Genomic DNA, 18,254 nt, shown 5'->3' with positions numbered 1-18,254 from the left:
TCAAAAACAATATCGCATCTCGCGAGATTGTTTTACGCGCGAATTTTTAACAAATCGTATCTTTTATAATTTGGTCACGTGGCTATTCATTGATAGATATAGCTAACAATGGTAATGAACAGCTTTGATCATTTATTGCTTGTAAATTATTTAACTATATTTAGCAAGATAATAAATCAATAGAAATTAATTATGAATATCACACAGTTAAATTCTTTAAAAATATTTATATAAATTACATTTACATAATTAATAAGTAATAATTAATTGTTCTTATATCATTTTCGTTTTCTTCTAGATTCATTTGGATTTCTCTTCATCCAATATTTAACACCACCATTTGATCGAATACCTAACATAGCTGATTTTGAATATACATCTCGTGTAACGAATGGAGAAAATCCTGCTATATAATCTTCATATAGTGGATTATTTTTTGTTCTTGCCAATTTTGAAACACGTTGTTGAGGCAAAGGTTGATCCTCGCAAAGTATTGGATTATTTGCATGTTTTCCACCTTGTGGTGTGGGCAAAGAAAACTAGCAAAGAAAAAAGTTATTAATTTTTTATACAACAAATTCATTCATTATTATTTTGACACTTACTCTCTTTCCCTTGGCTGAAAGTGGTCTTCGTGCATTAATATGAATTTGTTGTTTTCCATTGTCATCTAATGAAATTGCAACCTTTTTTAATGTCTTATTACCACAATTTGGACAAAAAATTTTAGTCATTATGCTGGTAGTTTTGAAACAAGCATAACACCTAAAAATAAAAGTTCGCATTTGTTTGATTACTCTTCCATCTAACGAAGCTATATTCAATCCTATTTGCATTAAAACATTTTGCATTGCAAAATCCATTGTTAAGCATGCAACAGTAGCTGATTTTTCCTTAAGTATATCAGAGTCCATTTGTCTCCTCATATTTTTAATGTTACCTAGAATCATTAACATATTTATATAGTATAATATTTATGATTATATATTTTTTATAATATTTACTTTAAAAATTAAGAAACTTACTTGGTGTGATCCAATCACTATCATTATCACATTCGTCTTCAAATTCACTTATCTGTTCTAACGCATCTTTATCTTTCTCATCTGATATAGGTGCGAGAATATCGTCTACATTATGCATATTTCCATCCTCACTCTGAACTTCTAATTGAGCTGGTTCACAATTGAGATTCGAAAATTTATCTGCTAAATCTTCTGTTTCAATATCTTTGTCATAGTCTATATCTGATGTTGCTGTTTCATAATCAGATACATATTCATCAGAAGATTCTGTGGCATCTGATGAAAGTTCATCTTCTCTCTCATCTTCATCTTCTTCGTCTTCTTCGTATTCCCGATATTCTTCATCTTTTTTGTTTTTCTCATTTTCTTGACTTTTTGTTACGTTCTCATTTTCTTCATTTTTTTGTTGATCCACATTTTGTACAGTATCAATTGGATCTAGATATTCTTGAATAGAATCAATATATACTTCTTCTTCTTCTTCATTTTGCGTTATATTTTTTTTATCTTTAGTTTCATTTGTTCTGTTTAGCTGTAATATATAAACATATATATTAAAATTATTGTAAAATATATGTAATGTAATACTTGGTATGTATGTATATAAACTTACTTTTTTCTTTGGCATATAAAATCCAACAATAGGTTTTGAACGATTTTTATTACGTTTTGCACTGTTAATAGTTTTTACAATGGTCGGAGCTTCCTTCAAATGTTCTGTACCTACTTTTTCTTTTTCTAATTGATAAGTAAGTGCAATTACTTTAACATCAGTGGCAGATAAACTCGTATAATCACCCGTTTTCTTAGCAAATTCAGTAACTAAAAAATAATAAACTTAATAATTTAAAAAATAATACTTTACACTAAAAATTTTAATAAAATCCTCGATAAATTTTATTTTTACCAAACTTAATGTTTTCTGGAAATGCACTTTGAACACTTAAATCATATGGAAGTACAACCAGCCTTCGCAATTGGCGTTTATTGGTAATCTCGCTAACCACATCCTTCTCGGTTATAATATTAACACCAATTTCCTGAGATAACAGTAAATAATTATAAATTATAAATGAATATATATATATAATTTATATGCTGATAATAAAAATAAGTAACAAAGTTTATAAAATCTACTAAATGATTTTTCTTGAATGGAAAGTATTGGCATTACTTGCAGAGCTGCATTTTTAATAAAAGCACTTGTATCCACGATCAAATATTGTATTTTATTGCTAGTTTCCATGATCAAACAGTATTAATATTAATTAAACGATTAAGCCCACGTGTTCCTTATGAAAAAAGAACTATACTATTAGAAAGTTGATATGTAGATAGTAATAAAAACGTGTTAAAGAACGTGCTAAAATTCTACTAGTAGCGTTCTCTGCTGACAATGAATACAACTATGATAGTATATAAAATTCGATGTTATATTTAATTTGAACTTAACAATTACATAATAAATAATTATATAATTATGAATTATTAAATAATTATTTATATTATTGTTTATAGTTAAAAAATTTTTTATATAAAAGTAGCAAAAAATTGCCCCGGGTGAGGATCGAACTCACGACCTTAAGATTATGAGACTTACGCGCTGCCTACTGCGCTACCGAGGCTTGTGGAAGTTACTTCGATTTTAAAGTATTTATTCGTTAATCTATTATATACTATATAAACAATGTATTTATGGTAAACAGCCCGGCGTGTTTCAAACATTAAGAAAGGTACGGAATAAAGTTACCATGTTGTGTCCTGAAGTATTGAATTTCAAATCACCTCGACATCATGTGCATTTTGAAAGAATAGATTGTAACAGAACAGATTCTCCTGCAACAATTATGAAGCATTATTATAATCACGTAGTAAGTAACAGGCGTTGAAATTGTACATTTTTGTAGGTTATATGCAGTGACATGTTTGTAGGTTATATAGAAAAAGATACATGCACGAGAAAAAAGTAATTTATTTAGTTAAAAATTTTTTTTTATTATAGGTATCCTTAATATTTCCGCAGTCGAATAATATTCCGGATAGTGTCATAAATTGTATTTCAGATGATAGTGATTATTATCGAATTAAAGACCTTCGTGTTTCTGAATTGTTGAACAAACAATTTATTGATGCATTTATTAAAAAAGGTAAAGGAATTTCCTTCTGTCATATTGATATACTTTATAATATATTATATATATCATATAATATATTATATGTCAATACGTATTAATTTTTTACAGGAGAATTAACACTTCTAACGATTGAAAATAAAATAGATTTATGTAATACTATGGCTGTTACTCCAACTGGTGTTTTGATAATTTCATTGGTACGCGATGATTTTCAAAAACTTGGATTAGAAGGAAATGCTTCTTATTTCGATTATAAGACAAATACAAGAAATGGTATATTAGAAAATATTAATAGTTTGCAGGAAGATTACTACTGTAATTTAATTTTTATTAACGTTATTAATTTCTTTTTGCATTGATCATAATTGTCATAGTTGTGACAATTAATTTAACGGCTGAACATTTCATACCTGGTAAGAAAAATTATGAACGTGTTAAAACAGCATTGGAGAATCATCTTAACCTAATTTTTGATGTAATATTAATATGGGAACCACCAGGTAAATTTAATGCATTTTTTATTGGTAATGATACTTTAACATTTAATACATATTCATTCATAAATTCATTGTACAAATTATTTATTTTTAAGATGAAAAGATGTGTCCATCTTCAGTTGCTGCATGGTTCCATGAACGTGGATATACTGTTTCACTTTGCCGTCAAAAGCTTTCATATAAAACTGAATATCGTGTTAATATACCTATTATTACTGATGTTTTTAATAATACTACCTTTTTTGAATGGCTTGGATTTTTTAGTATTTCTGGAGAAATGTATGTATCGTTTTTAAAATAACATTTATATAATATCAAATAATAACATAGATCATTTTGTTTATATTATTTTTTGTTTTTTAGAAAAAATGAAAATACATCAAAATACGTAAGTACATATGAATGTCCAAAGCCAAATATATTAGTAGATCAAGTAAAATATCTACAATATACAGGATTTTTTTCTAATCGAAGAATAATGCAAATATTTAATGCTATAAAAGAATATTTATTAACAGAAAATAATTTACCATGGTGCAGTTTTCACGTGCAAGGATTTTCAGATAGTCCTGTTAGTTGGGATTTGAAAGAACATACATTTTTTACAGATGGTGACAATAGTTATACCATTTTATTTTTTCCTAAGGCCAAATGTATTATAAGAAAAAGTTTAAGTTCTAACAATAAATCAAGAATTGCCTTATAGTTTTTAATTTCATAAATAGTTGTACCAGTCTTTTATATAGTTTCATAAATACAGCAAACTAAATTTAACAAAAAATACAAAAGAAAAAAAATAACAACATAAATTTCAATTTATAATTTATAAATAATTTCTTATACTTTACTAACTATATTGCACTAATCATACAATGCTATAAACAATTTTATGTTCAAGGCCATATTCAGTTTATCTGCTATATATAAAAAAAACTAAACCATAATTTGTAAGCATATAAAAAATATTCAATATTGTTGATATATCATTATTTTAAATATTCTTATGTTTCTGATAAAATCAATTTAATTTTACATATAAAACTCTTTGGTATTAGCTTCCAACATTTATGTATTTTTTACATTGGATACTTTAAAAGATATTTATATAAAGAAGTTTTAAAGAAATTTTACATTTTTTTGGAACTTTACGTCTACTTCATAATATAGCAACTGTTATATAGAATAATTGCAATCTAATAATATAATAACTAAAATAAATGACTAGTAATTGAAGAGTAATGAAATATGTCTATAAATTAACAAAGAAGAAAGGCACTAGATATATATATATATAAAACTACGAGATCAAACAAATCTGTCATATAACTTCACAATATAGTTCTTTCAATAGAGACACATCTTTGTAGAATACTTACTCTAACATTTTGCATATAAGAAAGAACATAAGCTTTGATACATATAGGAATCATGAGAAAATACATATTAATAATATGTAATGTAACTTTGCTCTCATATTAATACATGAGGATTATCCAGATCAGTAAATTTAACTCTGTTGCTGTAATATGAATCTTCTAAACTTGTGCCAATAGACAATCGTGATTTTGAACGTGCCATAAGTTCTCCTATTTCATCAAGATCTCTGTATCTGAAGAAATATATGACGCTATTTTAGAAGTATTACGACATAATATCGATATTTTATTTAATAGAAACAAAACAAAACAAGTAAGATTACCTGCTAACTGGACGACTAAGATTTTCAGATGATCCTGATGAATTTTTCATCAAAGAAAATCCATCATCTGTATTGTATAATGCCGAGTTACCTATGCAAAATTAAATTATACAGTATTATTTTATTACATAGTTATAATATTAATTGACAATGACAAAATAATATAATAAACTGCTTGCATAAATTGAATGATAATTAATTACCAGAAGGGAATAACATGGTATGTTTTAAAAGTTCTCCACTTAGAAATGGTGAGAGACTATCATCTTCATCTGGTAGTAAATGTGTAGCTGCATCTGCCCCTATAGATTCTACCATTTCCAACCATTGTTGATTATGCGATCGGAATTTTTCTACTTTTATACGTGCTGCCCAATTCTTATCACACATCTAAAATATTTGTATAGTTTAATAATAATTGATCTTTTTTTTTTAAATCCTTCAAATCGGAACTACTTACAGCAATAACATCCAAACAAGCATCACAAACTTTTCTAATTGCTGGATTCTTATCATGCATCAAATCTATTAAATACCCAGGTGCTTCTGTAAATTAATTATATTATTTTATTGCTATTTCGATCCAATCGAAAATGAATTTTTATAAGTATTTTATTAAATAATATTTTATGATTTTTTAAAAATTAGATTTACAACGAGTAAAGCAAAATAGACTGCTTATTACCATTACCAGTCTCGCGGATTAAATAATCTCTTGTTGAATCATGTTTAGAAATTTGATAAAATACATAGATTATTTGTAAAACCATTTCGTCATCCTCTTGCTTTGCTGTAATCCGTATTATCCATATTATTATCACTTATTTTAATAAAATATTACAGCATATAATAAAATACGACCCTACTACAAACCTTTAAGCAATTCAATAAGAGATAGAAGTATATCTGCTTTGCACAATAAACGAGCGCAATCTTCATCGTTAGCTGCAGTGCCCAAAAATATAACAACCTCAAGTACCAAATCATCTTGTGCTTTTCCTATAAAATTTATATGATTTTTGTATTTAAAATATACATACAAATTTTATTACGATTCGTACCTGGAACTAAATTGTTGCGTATCCAAGGTATTAAATTACATCGTTGAAGAATTTGGGAATAATCTAAATCAGATAATTCTAGATTTCCTAAAATACCAACAACTTCTATTACAAAATCCTCAGAATCTGATTGATTTACAGCCATAGCAAAATCACCTACAAATTCCTGAACATATTTATAAATTAATTTAAAAAGTATCTGCATTTGCAAAGTAGTAATATATGAGATATAATAATAATAATAATAACAACTTACAACAAAATTCTCTTTCACCGAATCATGTTGAGAAATATTTCTAATCATTTTCATGATCAATGCATCTTGATTTCTGAATGCTTTCTGTATAAGATTTTGCAAGTGATTATTTTCTATCATAAGCTGTGCATTTCTAGCATTCGTTGCTAAGTTTACTCCAAGTGCAATTAATTCTTGTTTTAAGTGTTCATCTTCAAGATTTAAAATCATATCCATCACCTACAATATTAACATTCTTTCTTGCTTGTTTTTTTTATGTTATTTTTTCTTTTTTTTTTTTTTTCTTTTTTATAAATAAAAATAGTAACTTTTTCGTAAAAAATATTTACCATTGGAATACAATCGGTATTTGTGAACATAGATTTGACTTTATCATCCATACTTGCATGATACAACAATCCTAAAATTGTAACTTTGCTTTTGATATCACCTACAATAACAATTTATATGATAAATTAAAGGAGATAATTAATATTTTACAATTTTTGAAAATAATTATAGATAATTGTACACCTACCATGACTGAGTAATTTTATCAATTTTGGTAACATACCAACTCGTATCATTCTTGCTCTTAACTTTGCATCAAAAGATAAATTGAAGAGTAGTTTTAATGTGCATGATATAAGATCTATATTATTATTTTGAAGAAGTCGTGGTAGTTTCTCAATCACGTTATCCTCTGCCTGTTATTATTAAAAAATATGTTATTTTACTTAAAGAAAAAAAAAAAAAAAAAAAAAGAAAAGGGAAATATCTCAGATAGTAATTTTACCATTATATCCTTGTTTTCGCGAAAAATAGATAATTTTTTTAAAAACGTAACAACCAGAATTAATAAATCAGTGTTAGTTCTGTCCAATGTTTTAATCAACATACCAATGATATTTTTTTTACGCATTTTTCTTTCAACATCCATGTTCTCAGCAATATTCAATAATAAGTAGAAAGCAACTGTAATTATACATATTATATATAAATTAATATAAATTTTAATTAAAAGATTTTATTTATATATTGGCCAATAAGTAATGTCGGATTTTTCAATCAAGATAATGTGAAACTGCACGTATTGTCTGATTTAGTATCATCAGATTTTCATTTTTTGCATTTTTGTTTTGTTTTGTTTTTGTAGAAAACAAGATAACAAATTTTGGATGGATAACGTTACAAAGTTACCTATACAATGGCAAAAAATTATAGGGAGAACAAAAAAAAGAAAAAAAAAAAAAACCTGTTCCTCACAGAAAATTACGACATTATTTATTGGCCAAACCAATATTACTGACCTCTTAGCAATTGTTCCTGTTTTTTAGTTAAACTTTTAAATTTTTTGCGACTTTTTTCAAGTTCATCTTTCATCTTCTTCAAATCACTTTCACTGACACTAGAATTAACTTCTACAGATCTTCTTTTTACTTCATAATCCAGAGGACCATCTGTATTCCAAATATCATCAATAATTTTTATTCTTCTATCGCATGCATCATTTGTAGTTGGAAAAAGAACTAAACCAGTAGTATTTTCAAAATGACGTCTACATTTTTCCATATCCTCCTTCCATTGATCATAACGACTTAATTCAAAATTTATAATATCCATACAAAGAGATCCAATCTGTGAAAAAATATACAGTGTGAAAAATGTTATAAAATATATTGCATTATTTCAAGACAATTATGCTTCTCTCATTCATATTTTGTATGCTTACTCTATATTCAAGGACAATATTATGAAACTGGCTATACATTGAAAAGCAAAAAAAGATATATATGATGTTTGTTGAAAGTTCTATACTGCGTCGCCAATCTTCTCGAAGAACTCTAGCTAAAGCACTTAATAATGAATCTAAAAAAAAGATATTAATATTAACAATCATAACTTTATTTGTTCATGTTATATTTATAAAAATTACCATTCTTAGTTAATTCCAAAAGATTGTCAGGTATACGTGCTAATTGTAGAATCAACGACGACCCTTTTATTTTATCCGACATCTCTTCGTATAATAACTCAATATAATTATTAACATTACTGATGATAGCACGTTCTGATTCACTACTCTCAATATTCATAGAATTAGAAGATGTTGGTCTTTGGAGTTGAGTAGTACTGTCATTTCCTATAGAAAATATAAAAACAGTTAATTAAAGATAAAAATATTATAACAACAAAAGTCTTACCACTTTCATTTGTTCTACGTGTTTGAAGATAATAAATAAGTTGTTCGACTTCGTGTAGTTTGGATTCGTGTATCAAAGAACATTTATCCATAACTTCTTTTGCTAATAATGCTACATTTGTATCAGCGTTTAAACTTTTTAATCTAATTATTTTTTGACATTCCTATAACGAAAATTTTTAATTACGAATTGATTAGTCTTAGAAAAAAAATTATTTCAATTATAAAAGAAAATCAAATATATCATGCCTTGCGATCTCCAAGCATAGGATCACCAAGTTCTCCTAAAATGAGTGCTTCGACATCGTAATTAATTATTAATGCTTTTTCCGTTGGATGTACATCCAATGTTCCAGATCTCACTTTTCTATAAATTAATATAAATATTTGATTGATCAAAATTTTTGACACATACATGACAAAATTTTTTAACACATTGGATATATGCTCGTATAATCGATATTAAATATACAAAAACTGTTTATATCATTATACCTTTTCAGAAATTTTGCTTCATCCATGTTATTTTTTTGCTCACAAATAACAATATAAATATTCCGCTACAATTAATACACACAACTCGCGTACCCCAATAAATTTAGTCAAAACGATCTGTCAATCTCGTTGTCATTAATACCAACATTATTGATATTGATATATTTTCAGAGAAAATTTTTTCCAATGAATTTCCTGTATATCATTGTTATGAATATAAGTTATTAACAAAAATATATTTTCTTCTCTTATTAATTTAATATTGACAATATTGAGAAATATTATGTATATTGTATTGTTTAATAAAAAGAAACGTAGAGAAGAGAAGAGAATATTTTTCTCAAGCGTTGCTTCCCCTTCATAAAATCAAAGATTGTATATCAATTGCGTTCTAGTTCTTGAGACTGCGCACAAAGTATGTTTCAGGTCACAAAACTTGAATAAATACATAGATGTCTATTTAGTATTACTAAATTTTTCCCTAAATAGGAAAAAAAAAAAGAAAAAGAAGAGGTTTGAGTTTTTATAATTAGAAAAAAAATATTTACAGTTTATCTTAAAAGTTTAATACATTCTTTCCTGAAATAATTTATTGAAATTTTGATTGAACGCGAGGAACATAAATTTGTTTTAATGGTTTTGTGAGATTCAAAAGATACATTATTCTTTTCTATATACTTCATAAATGTTTCAGAGAATCACAGTTAGAGAGCGTCCCAGTCTTTTACCAACTGTGAAATTACGTTATCGTGGTCGTTTCTTTTGTCGAAAATATTTTTTTTAATTTAACAATTGGTGATGCTGTTAGGACAACAATGGCGACCATGGTGGAGGATGAAAATTCGGTTGATATGAATGAGGATAAAAAACTGCCGTAAGTTATGACAGATAAATAATAATGATGGTTATTTTTTAACGTTTCCTTGTAAATAATATTTTTAAAAAATCGTATATAAAACTTAATGTTGTGGATAAGGTGTATGAGAAATAACCTTATACACAACATATTTTCGAAGGGTTCGAGTAGAATTTTTTTTCTAATTTTTATGGATATTTGCATTGCAGATTTAATCAAGTTTCCTACAATTGGGTAGATATTACCCAAGAGTTCTTCGAAGCTATTACAGGTAATCGAATAAGATGCGACATATATATATGTACATATATATATATATATATATATATATATATATATAAAATGTATATTAAGTAGTTGGAGTAAATTTCTTTTTTTCTTTTTTTTGAAAGAATAATATTTAGAAAATTAAAAATTAATAATGTTTTAAGAGAAGCATATTTTTTTATTTGATATATGCTATAGCAAAGATAGTTGAAAGTTCGATAGATTTCTTAACTGATAAGTGAAGTATGATTGAAGTTCAATTTAAGAGAAACAATGAATGCGATATAAATCATTATAATCTACATATAAAAACGTATAATCTTAAGAAATCTTAGTATTTATATAAAGATAATTTGTACTTATATAGGATCATACTTTTGTTTAGAATTGGAACTGGGAGAACTTTTACACAATGAGTTCTTTGGTCTTTTTGAAGCTATGTCAGCCATTGAGATGATGGATCCTAAAATGGATGCAGGAATGTTGTGCAATCGAGGGAATAGCAAGCCTTGTACTTTCATACAGGCTGTAGAAACTGGTGCTATTAAATTAGATAATTTAATACCTGCAGAAGTTATTGGAATTATAGATTCTACGTATTCTTGCATAGTGTCTTGGTTGGAAGGACATAGCTTAGCACAAACAGTTTTTACTAATTTATATTTACATCAGCCTTCAATGATAATGGATAAACCATTAAAGACGTTCTGCTATGCTGTGTATAAAATTATCGAAGTGATCAAGGACTGCATTAATAAAGCTTTAGTTTTTGAGGAAGAAGATTTTCAAAGTCTTACCTATGGATACAGATTACAACAGGATATTACAGAACAAAAAACAATATCTATGTTGCGAGAAGTAGAAGAAGAACTTCATAAAAAAAGTAGAATAAAACCGGTTGACGTTGAATCGGAAAAAGAGGTGAGTTTTTATCGTATTTCATAAGTAAAGTATTTTACTAATATCGATTGAAAAATTTCATATTTTTCGAATTAACTAGTGTTGTATTTCATTGTACAGTACAATGATGGTTTAGCACTTTATGCAAGAATTAGATTTACAAAGATGTTTTATCAAACATTATCATTGATGGGACGCAAGGAACAGTTACAACAAAATTTAGTAGATTGTCAAAGATTATTATCAAATTGTTCTGATATGATTCAAGTTATGATCAAGACGGTGAATCGCGGGGAAAAAGCTGACGAAGTTTGTAAGTTTAATAATAATCATTTATTTGCTTGATTAAATTTTTTTTCATTTATTGTTTTTCTCACTAGCCGATCATCCGAATATAATGGGTTTTGATGCTATGGTAAATCAGAGATTATTACCTCCTACCTTTCCACGTTATACTAAAATAAAGCCGCGGGTCGAGGCTCTAGAATATCTAGATGAATTGTTAAATAGATTTAAAACTGTTACTAAAATCACTAATTATACTGGATTTCATGCAGCACTGGTAAGTATGCGTTGTAATAAAGGATGATGATTCATAATTTAAATGTCAAGTGAACGAATTTCTTTTTAGGACTTTTTTTTAGAATTTTCACGGCAAAGTCCATGTATATTATCTCGATCAATGTTACAAATAGTTTATCTGCCAACGACAAATCGTGTATTTGGCGTACACAACTTTGCTGATGTCTTGAAAGATGCCGCACGAAATTTTATTGCACCACCGGTACTAATGCCTAAAAGTACATTACTTCAAAATCATCAGGCCAAGGAATATGTTGATAGTTTTTTTTCACGCTGTGTTACTTTGTTTGGAAGTTTATTACAATTAACTGGACATAACAGGGCAAGACAAAGAGATAAGTTAGCACATTTATTAGAAGATTTTGCAACCTTACAGGATAAGGTAAGAATATATATATAGATTTTTAATGACAATGTAAAATATTGTATATCTTATCTATCCATTTGATTTTCAATGAGACACATTTCATGTATATTTTTAGGCTGAAAGAGTAGATGGGTACTTACACACTTTAAAGAGTGACATACCAAGGTCACATTGGGCTTGTTTTGGCACTTGGATCTTGTATCATATGTTACGCGTAATGATTATGTATCTCTTAAGTGGTTTTGAACTCGAATTGTACTCTGTACATGAATATCATTATATATTTTGGTACCTGCACGAATTTTTATATGCGTGGTTAGTATCTGCCATTACAAGGGCAGATACCTTCTTAACTGAACAAGATGTACATAATGATACACACAAAGGTAGGGGTGGTAAAAAGAGTGCCAAAAATAAAAAGAAGAAATCAACACCAAGACCTCATCACTTAGAAATTCTGATGTATCAAGCAATGCAAAATATTTGTGGCGGGTACTACAAAGTAAGCTTTTGCAATCACGAGTATTGCTATATATTACATATAGAGCTTTATTTTTTTTTTTTTTTTTTTATTTGATTTAATTAAAATCATGTTTTTAGGCATTGGTTGGATTTCGAATGGATGGAAAAATTCCTCTTCCAGAAACGCAATTTGACTCTGAAAGAGTAAGATATGAACATAGGTTACTGCCATTCTCTTCTCTTCTTACTCCTCCACCCGTTCATTATCAAGAATTCTCAGAAATGACCAATGCTCAAATGTATAAGAAGAATGTTAGTATACATGCATATATATATATACATATTTGATTATAGTATAAGTTATGAAATTTTAATGTGAATATTTAATATGAATCTGGTCGTTATTTGTTGTTTAGGAAAAAGTCACAAGTGCGACACAATATCTGGCAGGTTGTTGGCACTTTCATAGAGCTAGAAATATGTTAGAACGTGCATTATCACTTTGTCCGGCAAATATTAATACCGTGAACGAGGTAAGATTATTCGAAGCTTATTATATCCTTTTTAAAAAATTTGTAGTAATCATTTTTTTATTTTACAGATCAACGATCTATTAAAAGTGGCAAAGACTAATTTTGTGGTTCTAAAATTATTAGCTGACGGACATAAAAAGGATTCGAAAAAGCCGCCAGTATTCGATTTCTCTTGTCATCAACATTTTCCTTTGATTAAGCTTATCTAAATTATATATCTGTAATAGTCCCATTTTACTGTATAAGTGAATATGTTATTTATTTTAGTTTACATTAAATTTTGAAAATACTTTCGCGCGTTATGCTTCGAAATATTTCAAATTTTATTTGGCATAATCGCAAAAGAAATTTTTTTTTTTTTTTTTTTTTTTTTTTTTTTTTTTTTTTTTTAAAGAAAAAGAAAAAAAAAGAAAAAGAAAAGAAAGCTAAAACGAATGTGTTCTATTTGAATTATGTAATGTTCTACAGTCTATATATACAATTATATACATTTTCTGACATAAAAATTTTTTGTATAAACTTTTACGCTAATAAGAAATGATATTTGTACATAAGTTACGACAAATCTCGTATGTGTTAGGGGAGAATCAATGTACGTCGCGTGCGAACGAATGTGTCTATATATATTAAATAATGTTTGTAAGAGTTACAAGCCAATGTGAAATGTACATATTATGATATGTAGAATTCATAGTATAATGTAGATAGTGCGATAATGTTATATATACATATTAAATAATATAGGATATATCTAGTTATGGCTTGTAGCAGTGATAGACGAGGAGTTCTGAGAAAAAAATTCATTTTAAAAAGAAAATAGTTGAAAAAGAAAAAAACGTCTTTCGTTGTAAACTTCAGAATTGATCTTTTTTTTTTTGCGTATAATGTCAATGATATAAATGTATGTTATCAAATTTTCTTGTTACTTGTCACGATAATACGATCTGCTTGGAATACAGAATATTTTTTAAGTCAGTTTTATTTATAATATAAATACATATACATATATACATTACAAATATATATGTACACGCAGACACACACACACACACACTTGCTTCACAAATCAAAAGCATTTACGCGTGATCTTTTTCTTATATATCTGAAGATATCTATATTATATAATTTTGTTTTATTTTGTTTTGTTTTGTTTTCTATTTTTTTATAAGTCATTAGACCAATCAAGAATGAGCGTTTTAATGGATGGACAATCTTGTTTCTTCAAACGAGCTCATCGTTATCCGTCTTATCGATAAAAACGTTGCAAGAAGACGTGCGTGCAGTTGATGAAGAGCTTGTATACGTTGTATAATAATCGTAACACGAAATATGGTTTTAATAACGGAAGTGGAAGATCGGAAGATCGTGAAACCTTATTTGGGTGGATGGCGGAATAAAATCACGGGTATAGAATATTTAAACGCAATATCGCAAACCGGACCACCACCTAAATATACATCCTGGAATAATTACTGTAGTATTGGGATTCAAACGGTGGAAACTAAAGATGGAACAACACAATCGGCACATAATAAAACCACACAAATGTGGCGGTGCGACAATATACGTAAATTAAAAGAGATCTAATATTCTTATTAATACAAGCGTTTTAATTTGTTTCTTCTTCGTTAATTAATATTAATTAATGTAAGCGTAGGACGGATTATAACGTATCGAATGCGAATGACAAGTACATGACACCTAAGTGTTACGAACCATACGATGATATACAATGGCGTCTCGATCTTAATCATCGAGCGAGGATCATTCAAAGGAATTATCGGGTATATAGACTTTTGAAATATATGAAGGAATGTGCTCGAAAATATAGAGAAATATTGAAAGAATGTAAACGGTATCAGGATGAGAGAATCATTATGTACAGGTATGCGAATCTAAGAAAGAAATAAAAATTATTCATGAAAATCGATAAAAGTGAACGTGCAAAAAAATGTTTCATCGTATTGTAAAAAAAAAAAAAAAAAAAAGAAAAAATGAAAATATTATAACGTCCCTTGCAATCGATCAGTTGTATTTTAAGAGGGGAAAAAGGAAAAGCGTCCTATTTTTGAAAATGTTCGCAGGAAAAGACACGAGCAGGAACTTCTACGAAAGATTAATCCACGTTCCAGGGCAGATTTTGATATGTTGATTGAACTAATCGAACGATGGAGATGTGATCGTATAAAGGAGATAAATGCACGCTACTTCAAAGCTACTCAGTGCGCTGAAAATTGTTTCGTTCTTAAAAAAACCGTGGAAATGTTTAACGTCATCGATAAATTTAAACAAAAGATCAGAGAACAATACAGAACGAGGAAACGTGTTAAATTTTTAAAGATCAATTCTAAGCCTATAAAGTGGCACGGATATAAGGCTAAACTGATAGAAATGTTCACATTGAAGACTCAAAAGGCACAGGAATATTTGAGCATATTTAATTCGTTAAGCAACGATAATTTGAACGTAGAAGAACGAACGGAATTGTTATTGATGTTGAAAAAATCAGTCGGATTTCATATCTGTGTCTATGCTTTCGACTTGATTTACTTGTTGGATCAAGAGATAATGTTATTGTCGAGAGGCATCAAGAATCTATCTCTCGAATATTTAAGAAAAAGAATACTATGTGAGAATCTGTTAAGAGAATCGAAAAAAATGTTTTAATAACGATTGTTATAATTAATACAGGTGATTATTTGAAATTCGTTGCCAACTCTGGTACTTGCGCTTGTACGAATATTCGTAGGGGTTTCAAAAAGGATCCCAAGTGCGAGGAATTTCGTGAACCCTTGGAGATAAAAACATTATTTTGTAGAAGCTGTAGAAAAGTACTTCCCTATAACAGATTTTCAGTTCACAGTAGATTGAACAAATTATCGTCTTGCACTAGTAAATGCAATTTAATTTACTTTTTCTTTTTTGTTTTTATCCTAAATACACACATTTATTATCTGCGTATATTAAAAATATTCAAACGAAATCTAATCGTATTGAAGGTTGCACGTTGTTGAGTGATAGGAGTTACTTTCACGTTAATTACGAACCATACGTTTTTATTTTAAATTACGTACGAGCCGAAGAAAAACGGAATAGATGTTTTTCGGCATTGGCGTTTATGATGCAACCAAAAGACATTTATTATCTGGTTAACAACATCTGGCAGAATCATTCGATCATAAGTAAAAACGAAGACATTTACGTATTAAGATTGGTCAGATATAACAAGTACGTTGAATGGTCACCATGGAATTGTATTCTTTTAACCGAAGAAGAAGCAGAGATTCATTATCGTATCGATGATTTCACCAAAGTCTATTCGAAACTATTGCTACATGAGATCTTATTGAAACACTTGGCAGCGAAGAATTATTTCAAGTAAACATTGTTAAAAAGAAAAAGAAAAGAAAAGAAAAAGAAATTGAAAAAATCATTTGTATCGTTCGATCGTATCCTGTTTAATCTTTTATATTCTTTATTTAGACGGCTGAGCTACTATGACAAAGGATTTAGAGAATCCTCTCGATTTTATATGATACAGGATAGAAAGGATTACGAGCCATTTGACAAAGGGATTTATCTCGAAGGATACGAGTTTTAACGATTTACAAAATTATCAGGATTCTACGTATCTTCTTTTTTAATATTATTTAAATAACAATATCGTTTGACTAATTTTTCATTATATATATATATATATATATATATATATACACGCAGACATATATATGTATGTATATATTTTTTTTATTTATAAAAGCTTTCGAGAAATTCTTTTCGAGAAATTAGCATAGATTTCAATTATATATCCCAGGGAATTAAGTTACCACGAGTCTTAACTAAGGTAAGAGCAAGGTACTTTCATGCAAACAACGACGATTTAACTTCTATTAGGAAAAGTGTGCGGTTTTTTCCTTTACGATCGATACTTTCAATCAGGAAGAAAATACGCAATTAAAGCTGCCGGCGTATCCTGTACTTCGAATTAATTCATTCCGTGCGAATGGATCTTTTCTTTGAAGAAGAAAACGACATGACGAGATTTCATTTTATTTTTAATACGCGTTCGTACAAGCGTTTACGAACGAATAAGCGTACGTGTGTACTTGTAAAATCTTTGAAAGAGTTATATAAAAAGTTAAAGGGATATTACTTCGCAATTAATCTCGGAACATTTATGGAGAATGATCCGTTTTCATTTATAGTATATTAATCGATAGAAATGTGCAATGTTTCTTATCCATTTCATTATTCATACGTACACATATATACACACCTATATATATATATATATATATTTTCTTTTTATGTATATGTTTATTTTCAAATATTTATTGATGATGATTAAACTGATCTTTCTTTTCATATCGTTTCGCAAGTATCGCGTATTACGATTTGAAAATTTCTTAATTGTGTCGCATAAACTAAATAGGAAAACGAATTCGTTTGATCGATCGACTAAACGTGTTGCCGTTAGCAACGATAAAGATTTCAGGCTTTTATATGTTCCAAGTTCGTTTGCTTTTCTTCCCACTTATTCGTACCTTTAGTATCCATCGAACTTGGTAGTACATTTGTATCGTTAAGTAAATGAATTTAACGCGGATTTTCTCCAAAGAAGAGATGTAGTAACACCTCGGAGAAATACTGTGAGATTATTTCTTTGAACGAAGAAGAAGAAGAAGAAGAAGAAGAAGAAGAAAGAACAAAAGAGGAAACAAAAAAAAAAAGAAAACGTAAGAACTTTTGCCTCGATTAAGAATTGATTTGTTAACAATTAAGAACAAAACTTTTTAATCTCTAATTAAAAACCAAACAGAGATATCTCCATGAAAATTGAGTAAGTAAATACGCCTTCTGTGTTTATTTTAATGAGAATCTTTTAAGTGTGCTTGAAAAAATATATATGTGTGTATAAACATATATATATATATATA

At 28.0% G+C, this 18,254-nt stretch overlaps 5 protein-coding genes and 1 non-coding gene across 10 annotated transcripts; 3 read left to right on the top strand and 3 right to left on the bottom strand.

Moving 5' to 3' along the window:
- Positions 1-212: 212 nt before the first annotated feature.
- On the bottom strand, positions 213-2,389 carry LOC122632210 (RNA-binding protein NOB1). Its single transcript, XM_043818770.1, has 6 exons — positions 2,200-2,389; positions 1,933-2,065; positions 1,639-1,847; positions 1,026-1,557; positions 606-940; positions 213-539 (listed from the first exon to the last, which is right to left on the bottom strand). The coding sequence occupies exons 1-6, from the start codon at positions 2,269-2,271 to the stop codon at positions 279-281; spliced, it is 1,542 nt and encodes a 513-aa protein (XP_043674705.1). The 5' UTR covers positions 2,272-2,389; the 3' UTR covers positions 213-278.
- Positions 2,390-2,577: 188 nt separating this feature from the next.
- Positions 2,578-2,650, bottom strand: Trnam-cau. Its single transcript has one exon. It is a non-coding gene; the product is annotated as a tRNA-Met (tRNA).
- A 41-nt stretch (positions 2,651-2,691) lies between these two features.
- LOC122632211 (ribonuclease P protein subunit p40-like) lies at positions 2,692-4,379 on the top strand. Its single transcript, XM_043818771.1, has 6 exons — positions 2,692-2,896; positions 3,028-3,172; positions 3,269-3,433; positions 3,535-3,660; positions 3,753-3,936; positions 4,021-4,379. Exons 1-6 carry the CDS (start codon positions 2,777-2,779, stop codon positions 4,361-4,363), a joined length of 1,083 nt encoding a protein of 360 aa, XP_043674706.1. The 5' UTR covers positions 2,692-2,776; the 3' UTR covers positions 4,364-4,379.
- Positions 3,665-9,720, bottom strand: LOC122632208 (kinesin-associated protein 3). 5 transcript variants are annotated; one of them, XR_006327840.1, is made up of 18 exons: positions 9,351-9,720; positions 9,105-9,222; positions 8,857-9,019; positions 8,589-8,795; positions 8,385-8,521; positions 7,963-8,290; positions 7,449-7,627; positions 7,191-7,359; positions 7,003-7,103; positions 6,674-6,892; positions 6,418-6,583; positions 6,230-6,355; positions 6,042-6,146; positions 5,817-5,902; positions 5,560-5,746; positions 5,357-5,447; positions 4,188-5,266; positions 3,665-3,926 (listed from the first exon to the last, which is right to left on the bottom strand). XR_006327840.1 is itself a non-coding variant. In XM_043818764.1 (17 exons), the coding sequence occupies exons 1-17, from the start codon at positions 9,374-9,376 to the stop codon at positions 5,128-5,130; spliced, it is 2,547 nt and encodes an 848-aa protein (XP_043674699.1). In that variant the 5' UTR covers positions 9,377-9,720; the 3' UTR covers positions 3,665-5,127. The 5 variants fall into 5 exon arrangements, 4 of the variants coding, with proteins under 4 accessions (XP_043674699.1, XP_043674700.1, XP_043674701.1 ...); XM_043818764.1 differs by having other exon boundaries at positions 3,665-5,266; XM_043818765.1 differs by having other exon boundaries at positions 3,665-5,266; positions 5,817-5,899.
- Positions 9,721-10,071: 351 nt separating this feature from the next.
- On the top strand, positions 10,072-14,288 carry LOC122632209 (N-alpha-acetyltransferase 35, NatC auxiliary subunit). Its single transcript, XM_043818769.1, has 10 exons — positions 10,072-10,224; positions 10,416-10,477; positions 10,859-11,394; positions 11,494-11,686; positions 11,754-11,935; positions 12,005-12,337; positions 12,438-12,824; positions 12,923-13,096; positions 13,201-13,317; positions 13,386-14,288. The coding sequence occupies exons 1-10, from the start codon at positions 10,166-10,168 to the stop codon at positions 13,524-13,526; spliced, it is 2,184 nt and encodes a 727-aa protein (XP_043674704.1). The 5' UTR covers positions 10,072-10,165; the 3' UTR covers positions 13,527-14,288.
- Positions 14,289-14,395: 107 nt separating this feature from the next.
- Positions 14,396-16,978, top strand: LOC122632212 (IQ and ubiquitin-like domain-containing protein). The gene is made up of 6 exons (XM_043818772.1): positions 14,396-14,870; positions 14,975-15,202; positions 15,402-15,946; positions 16,009-16,209; positions 16,317-16,695; positions 16,801-16,978. The coding sequence occupies exons 1-6, from the start codon at positions 14,647-14,649 to the stop codon at positions 16,916-16,918; spliced, it is 1,695 nt and encodes a 564-aa protein (XP_043674707.1). The 5' UTR covers positions 14,396-14,646; the 3' UTR covers positions 16,919-16,978.
- The last annotated feature ends 1,276 nt before the right edge of the window (positions 16,979-18,254 follow it).

Source organism: Vespula pensylvanica, chromosome 10 (assembly GCF_014466175.1).
Source record: "Vespula pensylvanica isolate Volc-1 chromosome 10, ASM1446617v1, whole genome shotgun sequence".
In the NCBI taxonomy this organism is placed as follows: Eukaryota; Metazoa; Arthropoda; class Insecta; order Hymenoptera; family Vespidae; genus Vespula; species Vespula pensylvanica.
This window is presented reverse-complemented; position numbering and strand designations above follow the sequence as displayed.